The sequence below is a fragment of the Calliphora vicina genome, chromosome 4, assembly GCF_958450345.1.
Source record: "Calliphora vicina chromosome 4, idCalVici1.1, whole genome shotgun sequence".
In the NCBI taxonomy this organism is placed as follows: Eukaryota; Metazoa; Arthropoda; class Insecta; order Diptera; family Calliphoridae; genus Calliphora; species Calliphora vicina.
The window spans coordinates 84,678,550-84,696,174 of NC_088783.1; the positions used below are offsets into that span (position 1 = coordinate 84,678,550).

A 17,625-nucleotide genomic window follows, 5' to 3' on the forward strand; every position below is an offset into this window, starting at 1 on the left:
GTTTTCTCCTATTCAAATCATATTGAAAACAAGTTTCAAGGGTTTTTGGGTTACATGGTTACAGAAAAGTGCAAAAAAAAACAGTTTTTCCCCAAACATTTTAGTATTTAAAAAAAGTACCAAACACCTGTTAATTTTTTTATGTTTTATTTTTTGTATCTTTTTGTATTTATTTTATTTTTTGTATCTGTATTAGTTTAAAAGGTAGAGGTTTACCGAATTTACCCATGTTTAACCCCTAAACATTCGAATTTCCTAAAATCCCTTATACAGAGGGAGCGGGGAACATATACTCCCAATTTCATATCTCTTTGGCGTATGGGCCCAGCTCATAGTCAGTCGCTTAGTAATGTTTAAAGAATCCTCTTTAAAAATCGTTTAAGTCGAATTATTACGTTTAAAATTATTATTAAATTATTGAACACAAACTGTAACTGCAAATAACAAATGATGTTTATAAAAAAACATGCATTTTAAGATATAAAATGGGTTATAAACCTAAACCTATTTTTAGGTAAGTGAAAATTCAGAAGCTGTGAGCCTCTTTAGCTCAGTGGCAGAGCACTGGTCTTGTAAACCAGGGGTCGTGAGTTCAATCCTCACAGGAGGCAAAAAATCCAGTTTTTTTTTTTGTAAATTCCACATCAAGTAAAATTTATTTAAGTTACCAAAATTATAAACAAACATAGGAAAAATAGTATAAAGCAAACTAAATTTAATTAATCAATTCTTTTCTCATAGTTTCATCCAGAGGAGGAATGGCTTCACGTGGTATCAAGAAGGTTGATAAATTGAATAAGTCCAAAAACACTTTATAGCGATCACTGTAAATAAAATAAACAAAAATCAATAAGACTAAGATGTAGAATAAAATTTTCTATTATTGTTGGTAACTTACCTCAAAGTAGAACGTAAATATTGATAGCCAGAAGAACCGCCAGTGCCCAATTGTTGGGAGCCAATCATACGTTGTACCATTATGACATGATTATCTGTTGGAAATTATGAAGTTTTAGAATAATGTTTTAGTGAAATGAAGAAAAACCGTATACTTACAACGCCATTTTGTGATCAAAGAATCAATATCCATCAAGAGAGTTAATAACTGATGGGGCTGACTGAAACGCGGCTCATCGCGGTAGAATGTAATCATAATAGCTCCTTGCAAAGCTCTGTGACTAAAACGGCGATCACCGCGAGACACTAACGCATCATGGACAGCTGGATCGAAAATGCTGCGATAAACCTCACGCCTCTTTTCAATATCCATTAAACGATAATTTTTAGCTGTTTCAACTGTCTCCATCTATAAAAAATATTTGCGTATGTCAATTGTAAACTATATTGCTTAACTAAAATGAGTTTAAAACATACCTCAGCACTTTTAACTTGTTCAGCCAGAAAACTGTCGACACTGACTTGAAATTTGTGCCAAAAATTAAAACCATTCTCCTCCAAACCCGGTGTTCGCTCCAGCCACTTCTCTATTAATTCCAAAAGAGAAGGCTCCATTTCCGATTGTACTATTGCATTTATGGCCGAATTGTCACAACCGAACGCTTCTGAATACTTTTGATTGTATTTGACGCGATGTTCGGTCTTCACACCCAATTTATTTTCAATCAAACGAAATTGTAAACTTTGAAAACCTGATGCAGGTGCTAAATAATTACGAAAATCCATGAAATCCAAAGGTGTCATTGTTTCCAAAATTGGTACTTGATCGACAAGTAACTATAAATAGAGACTCTTTTTATTATAAATAAACTCTATGAATGAGAAAATAGAAATATTACCTTCAATATGAGTACGATGCGATTGAGACGTTTAAGAATTTCCAAGGTTTTTGTCTCCTCAATAACTTCATCATTTAACATTTCACGTATGGAGTCCAGTTCGAAAATAATCTGTTTAAACCACAGTTCATAAGCTGGAAAATAAAAAAAATGTACATATATTTTAGATTAAATGCCAAATTAGCTGGTTGTCAATGGTATTAATAGATTACAACAATATTAATCATTTTGATGAAACATTTTGATAAAATATATCGTTAGCTCTTTAATACCAAGCAAACCTTAGCAAGATAGAGTATTTATACCCTCATTTTGATGGTGGCTATAAAAAATCCAAACACATATGTAAAATCTTAATGTGTTTCAAAGTAGTGTATGAGGAATTTGTCTAGAGGTCATTGTCCATCAACTTGGCGCGATTGAAATTCTTAATTTGATTTTAATAACATGTTGCATGTACTACTGATATTTAAATATATTTTTGTTAAATTTCAAATTGTAATACATGTTACAAAAACCAGTACTTGGATTTAGCATCATATAGTAGTTGGTGTAGCTGATGTTGTAACACTTGCAACATTACAACCTGTTGATATCACATTATATCTGAAAAATTAGTTTAATTATGATTACGATGTTAAATGCAAGATCATTTTAAAGTGGCATGTTTTAAAATTAACTAAAATGTATATCAAGAGCCTCTTTAGCTCAGTGGCAGAGCACTGGTCTTGTAAACCAGGGGTCGTGAGTTCAATCCTCACAGGAGGCAATACATTTTTGAAAACCCAAAACTCTTACACAAATTATGACATTATTAAGATAAAACAAGTAAGTAAGAGGCTTTATTCGGCTGTGCCGAATCTTATATACCCTTCACCAAATTATACTTCAAAATAAAAATTTTAAATATTTTTGGGTAAACAAAATTAATTTAGTTTTTCAGTTATTTCATTTTTTGGAAAAACATTTTTTTCGAATTGTTTTTTTAAATTAAATTTTTTTTTTTTAAATTTAAAATACTATGGTTAGTGTTTATAAACCGGTTAACCGAAAAGCCTGTTTTTCTTCGAAATCTCGGTTTTTTGCGAACCGGTTAATTTGAAATGTTGATTTTCGGTTAACCGGTATATCCGGTTTTTATCACTCGGTAAACCGGTTTTTAGAATTTGGGAATAAAATTAATAAATCTCATGTTTTTGTGCATTTTTAAAATTCATTGTATACACATTATTGGTCTGATTTGAAACCTAAACTGCTGATTTACAATACAAACCTCTATTTTTAAGAATTACAACGATTCTAAATAGTAGAGAACGATGAGTTTATTTAAAAACTTTTTCACAATAAATTAACATAATGAAACTATTAAAAATTAATATTAAATTCCGCATAATTCTATAAGTTTAGGCTAAATCTTACTAATGATTCATTAAATACTTAGTGATGATTTTACCAAACGTTAAATTGAATTCGATGAACATAACTTATTTCAATAAATTTGACTTCATTAGTGTCTTTGTTCTTAAAATTTTAATTTATTAATCATTTCGTTACCTTTCAGAAATATTACAGGAGAGACAAAAAACGTTCTAAAATCCATGATTTGAAACATTTTTGAAATCTGATAATGGAGCTTTATTAATTATTTGGTATGATTTATAATGACAAATAATCACAGCTAAGAAGAAGTGTATTTGCATCTTATAGGTCCTTTTTTTTGGGACTTGTAAAATTTTATGTTTCATATCAGAAAGTCGGGGTGATAATAAATTTCAAAATTATCAAATATTTAATTAAAAAAATACATATTGTCTATATTAATGTCTTAGTAATCCTGATATAGGTCTAAAAATTGGTAAAAAATCGTGGTTGTCCTGGTTTTTTCCTTATATCTCAGCCATTTGTGGACCGATTTTAAATAGCAACCGAAAGTTGATTTCAACAGATAGAAGGACATGGCTTAATCGACTCTGCTATTTATAAGGATACAGAATATATATAGATTATAGGGTCGGAAATGAAAAATGTAGAAATTACAAACGGAATGACAAACTTATATATATATATCCATCTCACGAAGGTGAAGTGTATAATAATTTCAGAGACAAGATATCAAATATTTACTATAAATCAATATGTAATTAAATTTATTGTATAAATTTTTGACATTCTTTAGTTATTTAATGTTAGTTAAATCACATACAATATTTTATTGTTATCTGAGAACACAAGTAGAGTAAGATAAGACAATTAAGTATCATCAATTATTTTAATGGATATTTCCTCCAGTAAAGTCAATTAATTAAGATATCATACATTTTATCTGTTTTCTATAAATATTATTGATTTCTAATTAAGATAAATAATGTTTTTTATATGCAGTAAAGACAACTATTTCTAACAGCCTATTTAGCTCAGTGGCAGAGCACTGGTCTTGTAAACCAGGGGTCGTGAGTTCAATCCTCACAGGAGGCATGGTTTTTAATGTATTTACCCTATTTAAAATAATCGAATTGAAATTTTAAATATTCGAAATATTCGCCAATAAAATCCATTCCATTAAATAGTAATATATTTAAAGGTTAATTTCTTAATTTCATACTTCTTTAATTAAAACTAAGGTTATAGATTCAATCGATCATACTTGGGTTTGTAACTTTTCGATTCGTTTGTTATGATGATTTTCTTAAATAAAAATAATGTGACTATCTTCAATCTCTAGCTCACTTGAAGGTATTAAAACCAGAGATCGTGAGGTCACTAATATATAAATTAGATAAAAAACAAGATATTATTATCAAGATTTAAAAAATAATAATAGTTATGAGACACAGATCAGAGACTTAACCCTCTAATGCTTAAGCATGCCTCAAGGCACTCATCGCAAAAATGGCAATAAATGCAAATATAACTGATTTTTCATTTCAAAAACTCTTGCAACAGTTTCAAAAAATCGTACTTAAATATTTTAATATGCCTTGAAACCTTTTTTTTACTTATTTGCTGCACTTGTTAGAAGCTAAGTGCATTAACAACCAAAAAACAAGTAAGAAAGTATGGTCAAGTAAGAAAGTATTTATAAATGTATCTCCACAAATTGCGCTCCAAATAAGTTTTGTATATACAAAATTCATGTCACCAAATTTTGTTACGATCGGTCAATAATTAGTCATAGCTCCCATATAGACCCATTTCCGAAAATCACATTAACGTGCATAAATCGCTTAAAAATGTTGGTATACTCACAGTTAACATAGTAAACTTTCATATAGACACAAATCACACGACCTAATTGCATGGCGATCGGTCCATAATTGGTCATAGCCCCCATATAAGGCCCACTTCAGAAAATCACTCAAAAATATAAATTATTGAAATTTTAAAAGAAAAATGTTTTTGCTCTTTTACTTAGTATAGGGTATTATATGGTCGGGCTTGACCATATAATACCCTTTCTTACTTGTTTATATTGGAGTCAAGATTTGTAAAAAAGGTAAGCTGATGAAAGCCTTCAGGCACTATTGGGCATTACAGATTAGTTTTGCTGCCTCAGTTTTTCCTGATATTGCAAAATGTTGTTTTGTTTTTTCAATAAAAATTAACAAACTATACTAACTAAAATCCGACTAAGGGTGCCTTAAGGCACTCATTTTGTTTTTCCCCCTGGAAGTTAAAAAACCATTGATTGTACAATCTTTTAAATGTTGATTTTGAAATCAGATGCCCAAATTTACCATACAGAATTATTACCAACGTTTTTAGCAATTTTTTAGAAATTGGAATAATAAAAAATATAAGAAAAAATATTCATAATTTAATAAACTTTAGGGAAGTGAACTAAAGTCAAATCAATGTAAGAATTTCAGTTGAAGGATGTCTTTCATAATAAATTTGATTAAAAATGTATAAAAAGTTGTACATATGTACATTAGGGTGGGTCGAAAAATCGTATAGCAGAAACGCATTCTACGGAAAATTCTAAGAAATTTTCCCCACGAAACCATAGGTCTAAAATCAAATCCTATCTTGCGCATTTCGTCTTTTATCCAATGATATTTCAGTATTAATTTTTGTTTTAATATTTTTTTTTATTGTATAAATGACGAAATGTACAAGATAGGATTTGATTTTAGACCTATGGTTTCTTGATGAAACTTTCTTAGAATTTTCCGTAGATTGCGTTTCTGATTTTGTCATCGTCCATACAAATCGACCCAGCCTAATGTACATATATCTAAAGCAAATTTTGTATGGGAATTTAGTTTTATAAAGATTTGATAAATTCAAAAATTGATTATGGATATTAGGGTAACTTAAAATCCATATTCCATTAAAGAATAATACCAATTCATTTAAATATATTGATCATATCCCCTGAAAGTTAAACTTCAGATTGAGTTATGAATTTCACCATATCCGTCCTTAACAAGTTTTCAACATCATATCACAACACATATTTAATAAACTAAAAAAACGAAATCGATCTGAAACTCTACTATTAAAGTATTAATAACATAAAATTAATTAATTTAATTGTTTTTGTATATCAATATATTTCATTAAATGTAATTATTCTACCAGAAATGTATCAATACAGTCTTAGAACAAACTGCAAGATACGACAAGAAGATGGGTTTTTTATATAAAAGTTTCATATCTGAGCTAGCGTAGATATTAGAGACATTTTAGCAAAATAGAGACATTTTATTTTTTAAAATAATGTTTCCACACGCCTCTTTAGCTCAGTGGTAGAGCACTGGTCTTGTAAACCAGGGGTCGTGAGTTCAATCCTCACAGGAGGCATGTTTTTATACACTTCACCTTCGTGAGAAGGGTATATATAAGTTTCATTTAATATCTTCGAAAATCGAGCAAATCGGTCCACAAATGGCTGAGATATAAGGAAAAAACCAGGACAACCTCGATTTTTTATAAAAAAAAAACGGGAATTGATTTGGACATATAATATTATTATTATAACTTGCAGGTCTTAGAATCAGGGGTCTTTGAGTCCAATGAATTTAAGTCATTGTTATATTTTGTTTTAAAATGCTTTATAACAATTCGAAAACATATTTTAAGACACTATACAAATATAATTTTTTATTCATACAAATGTCTAACATCTGAGAAGCCGTAATTATAACACAATTATTTGTCAAAGTCTCCTTATCGATTCTCTTTAAAAATTGTAAAAACGTAATTTCTATAACAATTTAAAGAAGTGTTCCATGAGCCTCTTTAGCTCAGTGGTAGAGCACTGGTCTTGTAAACCAGGGGTCGTGAGTTCAATCCTCACAGGAGGCAGGATATTTTTTAAACATCATTCTTTCGTACATACAATTTTGGAAATATAGAAAACTGATATGTCGAACAAAAGTCAAGTCTTATAAAGAGTGAGTCAGAAAAAACTTATACATACACACTATTCCAGCCAAATCTTATTTTATCCTTGATCATTATTAATTTTTTAATCACATCAGCTTTTAAAAATATGTCAGATATTATCTTTTCTAAATAATTAATTTTCAACTGTTATTTCGCTATAAGAAAGATTTGAACATTAGAAAAAAACCTGGATCAGGAAGAAAAAAGTCTAACATATATTGGTAAGGCAAAATAAATCGAACAGTTCTTAAGAATAGCACCGAACACTTCTATCAGAAAAGCAGCTCGTATAGTTAAATCCTCTTATTCGTTTTTGTACAGAGCCAAAGCTAATGCTGGATTAAAGTCGTATAATGTTCAGAAAGTTTCAGATCGTAATGCGGTAAAGAATTTAGAAACAAAAGAACGAGCGAAAAAATTGAGGTAAAATTTTATAAAAATACACCTGTTGCGTGATGGATGATGAAACTTATGTACTGGCAGGCTTTCGGGTCAAGACGAGGTTGGTGGACGAGGTAATCTTCAAGAACAAATACAAATGCCACAATCCATTTGCAGTTGTGGCAAAAGAACTCATTCATTTATGACATCAGGCACGATAAATACAGAAATATATATTACGGAGTGTCTACAAAAATGGCTTTTACCTATCTTAAAACAGCACAGAGTGCCTTCATATTTCTAGTCAGATTTGTATGGAAAATGGACCTTGAGTGGTATTCAAACAATAATGTAAATTTTGTACCACGGGAGGCAAATCCACCCAACTGTCCAGAACTTCGGCCTGTGGAAAGGCATCCCAGGATGTGACCGATTTTAAGCGTAAGTGGACCACCACGTCCAAAAAGATAACGGAAGCAACTATAAAATCTTTAATTTGTGGTTTTCCTGAAAAAGTGGATTAATTTATAAATACCGAGTAATATGTGCTAATATTTGAATGTTTAATGCATTTATACAATATTGTAATAAATTTACGTATTTTTGAGAAATTTTATATTCAACTGTTTAAGTTTTATTTAACTTAATACAAGTATAAGTTTTTTCCTGTTCACTCTTTATGTAAGTGCATTAGGCATTATTTGTAATTTCTGGAAACCATATACAATAACCATATTTAATGTTAACTTACTTCATAAAAACTCAAAAGTAATATTCTCTTTAAAAAAATTACAGTCGACGCACTGTGTAAGATTTTGCCATTTTAGGGGGACTAAAGTCTGTATTTATTATTCTATTAATGGTAAAGCTACGAATTTTTGAACAAGTTATTATCATGACAATCGGACAACTTCAAAATCGGACAAGGGGAAAAAATTATTTTTTTTTCAGGTTTTGTAAAAATTTTGCCATTAAGTAATTACTTTTGCAATTTAATTTAAAAGAGTCGAAATGTGTACGCAATTGTAGTTCTAATGAGATATAAAAGACAAAAATTGGTTAAATAATGTTAAATTTATTAAAAAATCGCCAGGCCATTAACGTGTCTCAGGCCACTAGAACAAGAAATGTAGGAACAAAATTAACATATTTTGAGAAATATTAAAACAAAAGTTTATTCTTACTTAAAATATATCCATATTTACTTGTATATGAATTTTTATCTTTGTAGGATATCGTTAGCCTATTCGCAGGTATGACCACAAAAAATAATTTTTTTAACAGCAGTTTCAAAACTCAATTTTAAAATTTTTAAAAATTTTATTAAACAAATTTCAGAATTTTGTGATCATCACATTGAGATTTATTGAGAATATAATAGGGAATACAAATATGAAAAAAGTATGACCATATCTCCTATAGTTTTTCCGTACCTGCGTTTAAATTTTGGGATTTTCGAGAAAAAATAATTATTTGGCCATATTTTTGCGAATAAGGCCTTATGTTATGAATTTTAAGTAAAATCTATTCAGAATATTAAAGCTCATATAATTTTTAATATAGTCTGAAAGTTTTACTAAAATCGGAAAACGTTAACCCTAAACTATAACCCTGAAAAACAACTTTAACCCTGAAAAGTGTCTTGCTGAACTTCTGAAAAAATGTGTATGGTGTATGCAAAAAGGAGCAAAAAATAGTTTGTAATCCCAATAGGCTATATATGTATCTATTTATCATTTGATGACAACAGACCCCAGGAATCAAATAGTATTCTAGATTTTTGAGTCCATGAAAGATTTCTCACTTTCCAGATATACTTACAATAAATCGCTTTACATGAACCGCCCCGGAAAACTTATTCTCATTTACTTTTATTACTATTATTAAATAAAATAAAAACTTTTAAGAAACAAATTGGCAAAAAATATTCAAAAACAAAAAAGTTATAATTGTTCAAAGTTAAGCTTGCCACACACGGAATGATTTGTTCGCCTGATTTGTGATTGAAAATTTGCAATTACTTGTGATTTTGTGCGCGCACAGCCCCATTAACAAGTCGAACACGAACAACTCGCACTCACAAATCACCAGTGTGTGGGCAGATTTATTATTGAACATTCAGCGGGTAGAAATTGGATTTTTATTTTCTGTAAAAAACACGATATTCGGAGTACCGTTACATGGTTTTGGTTCACATTTCTTCACTTTGATATGCATTTATTTAATATTCGGACAATTGTCCCTCATACTGAATTGAACCTTAAGCAAAAAACACAAACAAAATTTTAAGTTTAGTCCCCCTAAATTAGCAAAATCTGACACTGTGCGATGTGCGTATTATACACTTTCGTATTATACCAATTCGAAATAGTTAAGAGGTAAAGATAACGGTCAGTTGGTAAATTCGGTCTGTCTTAAACGATTAATATAGTTTACAAATATTAAAAATAAGTTGAATTTAGTGTATTAAATTCTGTAGATTTCAATAGACTCAATTATTAAAATAAAAAAATTGTATTTTCATAATTTAAAATTATTATTATTATTTGTTGTTATTTCGGTAACGAATATATCGTGCCTAAAACCTTCAATGGACGGACATACGTATAATTATACAATGCGAATATGGAATATAATTGGTCCAATTTCACCCATATATTCGCATACATATTGGCCTAGTAACACAAAATTAATAAGCTTCATTTTTTTTTTCATGATATTTAATTTTGTATCCCTAGAATGGTTAAATCTTACACTGTGCATACCTAGCTCGTCTTAGAATTTTTCAATGACCCAGAATATATGTACATATATACTTTTTGGTCTACCACCAATATTTCGATGTGTTATAAATGAAATGACAAAATCAATATGAACCCCTATTTTTTTTGATGGCGTGATAAAATTAGTTGGTTCTTTTAATCTTCTTAATAATAAATTATGTATAGAGTATCTGCAACAAATGTTTTGCAAAAAGATTGTATTTAAGATAAAAACTTTATTCGTATACAATAAAAACAATTTAATAATTCACGATTCCTTTAAATCTCGTTGAAAACATAAATACATAGATATATACAAAAAGCATTTTTATAACTTTTGACCTTGTATGGAGATCCGCGGGACAATAGAAATTTCCCAAATGGCAAAGAAAACACTTTGGGAACCACTGTATTAGAACAACCATATAAAAAGTGTTTATCCAGGAGGTAATAGAATCCAGCATGACAATATCGTTTATCGAAGTACATATCTAAATTTATTTTTCAATGCGATGGCAGCATACTGCAAGATAAGACTCCAAGACGTTATCAGTTTTTTAAATAGATATTTTATCAATCACAAAAATGTCTCTAAACATGTTCTAGAATATATTATTATTTTATCACTTTCTTTAAAACAATTGAACAATTTTATTTCATTAAAATGTACAAAAACTTTTCCAAGAGCCTCTTTAGCTCAGTGGCAGAGCACTGGTCTTGTAAACCAGGGGTCGTGAGTTCAATCCTCACAGGAGGCATTCTTTTTACCAAAGCGAATATACATAAATACATATGAACATATACAGATGTAGTGCAGCTAGAAGTACATCTTTCAGTTTTCGTTTCACAAATTGTAATACAATGAAGAGCTATGTATTAAAACAATGATACGCTCAATGATGTAATTATTTAGGAAATAAATCGAGCACCAAGAAAATATCGATATTGGAATTATAAAGACACATTAGCCTATTATCTAATATATCAGAGCTATTTGCGAAATTATAAATGAACTAGTTGAAACTGGCTTAAAATTATGTTTATTACACTCATGCCATATAATACGAGTCTCGGAACGATTCTTTGAAATAAATTTATTACAATCCGAATATATACTTGATTAATTCACGCTACTTGACTTATTTGAAAAAAAAAATACAAAATCCTCCTTTAAAGCTTTGGTCAAATTTTGACCCATGAGTTCAGCATAAGGATTATAGACAAGTTATTTTACTTGCTATAGCTAGTAATGTAACAGATTCTATATAACCAGTATGTGAATAATTTGGACTAGACCGTCATTAGACAGTTTTTTTGTAATTTATGTAGGGTAATTCACTTCCGCATAGACACGCACATTTAAAATTAACTAGTCGCCTTAAATTATTGTTAAAACCACTAGTTCGGGACGTTATCCCAAAACTGATGGGGACTTTGTAATTTTGAGACCAGACTTAATTTTTTGGCAAATTAATTTCATATCTAGTAGTTAATCTATGGGAACAACAGCTAGAGTTCGTCACAACATAGCAAAGCATGAAATTTTTGATTACATAGCATTTTTCTACATCATGTTGTCTTGTGCTGGACTTTGGTATATAGCAATTTTAATATGTGTGGAAAATTTAAAATAAACAAATAAACAAAATGTTTGTTATAATGTAAACAAACCTTGATGGGTGATTATGAACAAATGTTCGTCATGGACAGGACGTTTATCTTCTTTTGAGAGCATGCATTGGGCATCTAAAAGTTTATCCAACATCAGGTATTCGCCATAAATTTTACCCACCTCTGTACTGAGAGGCATCGCGTTATCATCATGTTCCGATCTAGATGATGAAATGAAACGTCAATTAAATAAAGATCACTTACACTGACATTCGAATATGTTTTAGCTAAATCAACACTTTTAAATGCTTAAATACTAACCCATTTAGAGTAGAAGAGTAGGGGCAACTCATTTTAATAGAAATTTAATTTAATTTTGTTATTTCTTTTTATGATTATTAATAGGTGGCTATACGAATACTCGTTTGTGGAATATCTGCAATTTGCAACTTGTTGCCTTAAAATAAATGCGACCGTATTAAATGACTACAAGACTTAAACTGAATATAAAACTATTGATTTAAATCAACACGTCTTAGTCTTAGTTTTGAGCGGCTTTAACATTTTTACGCTCATGTCAGAGTATTTAAGGAATGTATTCATTTCTTATTCGTATCAGCTAATGATGTTAAAATTGTGTTATATTGTTATATGTATAGTTTATGGGTGCCACTCCAGATCGTTTTATTTTAAACATGACGGTATAGTTTTTTTTTTGTCCATAGTTCCCTTAATAAGGGCCTCCAAAGTTCGAATATAGGATATGATGTTTGGTGTTTTTTTAATCAGATTTGGTCAATATATTCGTCATTAGCTTCCTTTTAAAAATAGCTTTTATATCTATATATATTTAAATGAAATGGTCCATGTATGTAATGGATTCACGTGAGAACGGCTGGCGCGATTTGGTTGATTTTTTTTATTCGATTCGAAATTTTGAGTAGATGGTTTGTAAAGAAAAAAAATTAAAAATTATGGGTAATAATAATTTTTACCCTAAATTATGCAGTACAAATTTAGATATTTTATTTGCAAATAAATAAGAACAGGCAGGTGTAAGTTGGAGAAACTTGAAGAACTAACATTAGTAAATGCTACTGGGCAAAGTGAGATATAAATTTTAAAATTTTTGAACCCTTTATGGTCAAAATTCTTATACTCTACCTCATTATAGTGGGGATGGTATTATGCGTTTGTACTGATGTACGAAAATATTAGTCCAATACCCAGCTTAAAGTATACCCATCAACTCAGAATTACAGCTGAGTTGATTTTACTATGTATGTATGTCTGGCTGTTCATGTAAACCTTGTCCGCAAAGCACATGTTGCAATTGTAAAGATACATATTTCATTAAAATTTGGCACATATTACTTGGACTCAGTCCATTATTTTATCTAGCCCCCATACAAATGTCTTCACGAAATTGTACTTTTTCTTATAAATGTCTGATTTATATAGGCATCCACATAAATAAGGTTTATATAAAAGGAAATCACATTTAAAATAAATAATTTGATGACAATGATGACAATAAATTATTAGAATTTTAAGAGAAAAATAGGTATGTGTTAATAATTTGGGATGCTTTTTATCTCATTTTAAAGCTACCCAGCTAGTAAACAATGTATGCCTTATAGACAGTAATTGTCACAAATGTAACTCCAATTTATATATTTTGGTCATGTGACACGTATGTACTCTTTGTAGTTCAGAGAGAAGACAATTGGTTACTTTATACATCCCAGGTAATCTAGCGTGAAGAAAATTGTCACTTAAGTGCCTCTAAGTAATCTAGGGTATAGTCACTTTAAACGTTTTGTGAGTAATTTGTACAAACTGGTTTTATACAAATTGTGTTGATATAATTCTCACACAGTTTATTTTTGATTAATTATACTGATATCCCATGTAACATAGTCAATAATTACTTTAATGTCTCTTAGTTACCTATAGTGAAGTCACTTTAAACGTTTATTTTGTACTGCACTTAAGAAAGTAGTTATTTTACCCACCAGAAGCTATCCATTGGAGAGTAGTCGGAGGATGGTTTGTTTACAGGCAATCGTTTATTGGACTATCTATGATCAAGGTTGCCAATTTAGCCATTTTCCGGCTAGATCTAGCGATTTTATTTTCATTTAGCCATAAAAAAATGGCTAGATTTTATCTAGCCGGAAGATCTAGCCATTTTATTTTGTCTTAGCCTTTTTTATTTTATACTTTTCTTGAACATTTTTGGAATTTTTTAAAAATAAAACAGTATTTTTTATCAAATGACAAAGATTTGATGAGAATATTATTGGTTTTTTGAAAACAGGCTTCGAAATTGTTTCCAAAGCAAACACATCAGGCATATTCAAAAATCAATTTTGCATTTCCTCAATGGATCCCATTTTGAATGTAAGTGCCCAGAAATTTGTTTAATTTATCAAAAAGGAATAAAAAATTATTGATATTACAATATTTATCCCCATTTTCTCAATCTCTGATTATTTTTTATCGTGACGACATCCTGACAGTTCTCATACAAAAATTCTATTAATTGAGAAAATGGGGGTTAATCTGCTAAATCCCATTAACACGAAGTCGGCAAAAATTATTTTTGAAAACTGTCAGTAATACATAACCAGACTTCGTGGTAATTGAGGCAAGAAATGTAATATTTATGAATTTGTATTCAGTTATTTTTGGGTTTTAGCCATTTCTAGCCATTTTTAATTCAAAATCTAGCCATTTTCAGAGCTAAAGAGTTGGCAACCTTGTCTATGATATGTCTTTTTAGCTGACTATTTGAGGTCAATTAGCACCCGCACATGTTAAAATAACTAGTTATGTAGCTGATCAAGTAACCAGTTAGGTAGCTTGTAAGGTAATTCAATGCGTTGACTACTTTGGACCGGTTATCAGATAGTCTCATTGTAATAAAAAAGGGACATGCATGTGTTAAAATAACTAGTCACGTAACTAGTTGTCACCCTAAATGATGGGTAAAATCACTAGTTCGGGACTGTTTCCTAGAACTGCTGGGTATTTAGCATTTCAACTTCAGAGGAACACAACTCGGAATATAAGAACCGGCAACAAACTAGATTTGTTCCATGTGGAATTATCATAAAGATAATTCCATACCACATTTCGTTTCTTAATTCTGTGTTATGTTCTTAAGTTATTCAACTAATTCTTTTAGAGTCTGCCAGAGACGTACATACATATTTGTTTTGAGATTAAAAAGCATCTTGTTTCAACTCAAACAGATTTGGTACGAGTATTTAGTTGTTTTTTCCTTTCAGTTTATTATTCATTCATTGGTGTCATCTATCAGTTCTGCAAGATTGAGTTTAAGTGAAGGTTTGTTATCAGTTCTACTAGTAATTTTTTTTTTTAAAATATACACAGCTACATACGATTACATATTTAAATTGTTTGATTTATGTACAAATAAGTATTTACCAAATAAATGAATTTTTCTCTTGATGATGTGAACAAATTTTACTCTTAAGACTCGAAAGTGTTGAAATAAATAAATTTAATTTCTTCGTCAAATATACACAAATAAGTATTAGGGCACCAATTTTTATATGGAATTTGAATTTTATCAACACTATGTTCAAAAATAAGTTTTAGTTGAGATTATCGAGAAAATGAATTTAAAAATGTGATAAAAATGTGTTAAAAATATTTTTAAATGATATGACGTTCAAACGTGAGGTCACATTGAGATCAGATAGTGTTACAGGTTTAGAGTTTAACGGTTTAACCGATGCTAAATTGTCTGAAATCTGATTGAATTTGCTATATAAAAAGGACTTTATATTGCCAATTCAAACTTATTTTTTCAAGCAAAACTTAATTAATTTTAGTTCTGTACATTAGAGTGGTTCGGTCAATATCCAAAGAAATAAAGCCAGTAACTCTCTGTGGTTCCTGTCAAGTCACAAACTTTCAAATACTTTTGTCCTTCAGCTAATAGCTATCAGGCTTTCAAACGACTTCTATTTTGGAATGCCTAGTGAACAATTTTACATTTATATTTATAATAGTGGACTGAGAATAAATATTTTAAATATGTCTGCTTTTACACACAGCAAGTTTACTTGAAGCAAGTCTCTTCGATTCCCTTTTAAACTTGCTCGTCTGTTATACACAGCAAGTCTGTGTTCAATGTTGTATGTCAAAACCTAATAGACACCATAGTGAAAATGAGAAAACAAAAGAGAATTAAAGAGACTTGCCAGTACAAGCAAGTGTGTACCCCTCTTCTTTCTTCTTGCCTCTCTCTCCTATAAACTCAGATTTGCTGCAAGAAAACTTGCCCTGTATAAAAGCAGACTATGTATTTGATATCTGGGCATTACGATAAACACCGGATAAATAGTTTAGTATTTACTTTAGCAGTAGCAAAGTACGCTTTGGGTTATTGTATCAATGAAGATTTTCATTCATTTCATCACTTAATAAACATAAATTATTCAATGACATTTGCTTTTACTGATGTTGAATCTCTGCGATGTGAGAGCATATTCCAAGATAAGGCGCCAAGACGTTATCAATTATTTTAATGGATATTTTATCAATAAAATGTCATTAAAATTCTTGTTAGTATTTTTTCTATCGTTATCTTTAAAAAAATTTAAGAATTTTATTTCTGTAAAAATTACAACAATTTTTCTAATAGCCTCTTTAGCTCAGTGGCAGAGCACTGGTCTTGTAAACCAGGGGTCGTAAGTTCAATCCTTACAGGAGGCATTAATTTTGCCAACCCGAATATACATATGTATGTAGATGAGTTTATAAAGAAATACTGCAGCTAGAAGTAAATCTTTCATATTTTGTTTCCCAAAACTTATTCACTATTATAACAGCAAAATCTTGGTTATGGCATGCAATTACTTGCTTTTGTTTATGAGTTTTTGGCTTCGTAGGATACCGTTAACCTATTCGCAGGTATTTAACGGCAGTTTCAAAACTCCATATTTAAATTTAAAAAATTTTGTTAAACAAATTTGAGAAATTTTGACATATCATTTGGGATTTATTGAGAATATAATAGGGAATACAAATTATGAAAATATTTCCCATCAACATATTTCATCAGCTTTAGTGATAATGGTGATAGTGATAATTTTTTAATATCATTAAACGCAGATTTAATGCAAAAACCTGCACTACAATCAATTAGTGCAAAATTTTAATATACAATAAACAAAAAGCTGCATTTAACATACTCTCACTAAATTTTAAAAAATTAGTGGTCGTTAAATTGTTGAATCGATATTGGAATAATACAAATTTTAAATCTTTTTTGTAATTTTTAATGAAGCATTAAATCTTAAGTTTTTAATTTGTGCAAACAAAAAGTTGCTATAAACTGAAGATTGTTTTTTTTAAATCAAATAATTTAATTTTGAGTGCAAAATTTGTTAACTCACTATCACTAATGTTTAGTAGGCTGCAAATTTTCAATTCAGCACTAAACATGAACAAAACGATTGCAATAATTTTGCACCATCACTAAGTATTTGCGTAAAATGCAAAATTAGAAGTAGCAGAAATAAAAAGTGCCTCGTTAAACCCTGCAACGACGGAATAGTTCCCGTAGGAGTGCTTAACATGTCCAGCTATGAAAAAGTCATCAAGCCAAATTTCGAAATTGGTCAATGTGCTTCAGCAGAGGCAGTAATCAA

The 17,625-nt window shown here is 29.8% G+C and overlaps 1 protein-coding gene and 7 non-coding genes across 8 annotated transcripts; 7 read left to right on the forward strand and 1 right to left on the reverse strand.

Annotated features, from left to right (window-relative positions):
• Positions 1 to 539: 539 nt before the first annotated feature.
• On the forward strand, positions 540 to 611 carry TRNAT-UGU (transfer RNA threonine (anticodon UGU)). Its single transcript has one exon. It is a non-coding gene; the product is annotated as a tRNA-Thr (tRNA).
• Positions 612 to 626: 15 nt separating this feature from the next.
• vermilion (Tryptophan 2,3-dioxygenase vermilion) lies at positions 627 to 12,420 on the reverse strand. The gene is made up of 7 exons (XM_065507289.1): positions 12,260 to 12,420; positions 11,999 to 12,159; positions 1,797 to 1,930; positions 1,375 to 1,734; positions 1,057 to 1,306; positions 899 to 992; positions 627 to 824 (listed from the first exon to the last, which is right to left on the reverse strand). The coding sequence occupies exons 1-7, from the start codon at positions 12,289 to 12,291 to the stop codon at positions 716 to 718; spliced, it is 1,140 nt and encodes a 379-aa protein (XP_065363361.1). The 5' UTR covers positions 12,292 to 12,420; the 3' UTR covers positions 627 to 715.
• TRNAT-UGU (transfer RNA threonine (anticodon UGU)) lies at positions 2,494 to 2,565 on the forward strand. The gene has a single exon. It is a non-coding gene; the product is annotated as a tRNA-Thr (tRNA).
• On the forward strand, positions 4,200 to 4,271 carry TRNAT-UGU (transfer RNA threonine (anticodon UGU)). The gene has a single exon. It is a non-coding gene; the product is annotated as a tRNA-Thr (tRNA).
• TRNAT-UGU (transfer RNA threonine (anticodon UGU)) lies at positions 6,528 to 6,599 on the forward strand. Its single transcript has one exon. It is a non-coding gene; the product is annotated as a tRNA-Thr (tRNA).
• TRNAT-UGU (transfer RNA threonine (anticodon UGU)) lies at positions 7,032 to 7,103 on the forward strand. Its single transcript has one exon. It is a non-coding gene; the product is annotated as a tRNA-Thr (tRNA).
• Positions 11,014 to 11,085, forward strand: TRNAT-UGU (transfer RNA threonine (anticodon UGU)). Its single transcript has one exon. It is a non-coding gene; the product is annotated as a tRNA-Thr (tRNA).
• A 4,195-nt stretch (positions 12,421 to 16,615) lies between the features above and the next one.
• TRNAT-UGU (transfer RNA threonine (anticodon UGU)) lies at positions 16,616 to 16,687 on the forward strand. The gene has a single exon. It is a non-coding gene; the product is annotated as a tRNA-Thr (tRNA).
• The last annotated feature ends 938 nt before the right edge of the window (positions 16,688 to 17,625 follow it).

Bases quoted from the DNA above. Each gene is read 5' to 3' on its own strand.
- vermilion (XM_065507289.1), bottom strand. From the start codon at position 12,291: ATGAGTTGCCCCTACTCTTCTACTCTAAATGG. The intron at 1,931-11,998 runs GTTTGTTTACAT...TTTATTTTCCAG, and splicing joins GTTCATAATCACCCATCAAG to CTTATGAACTGTGGTTTAAA. The intron at 1,307-1,374 runs GTATGTTTTAAA...TATTTTTTATAG, and splicing joins AACAAGTTAAAAGTGCTGAG to ATGGAGACAGTTGAAACAGC.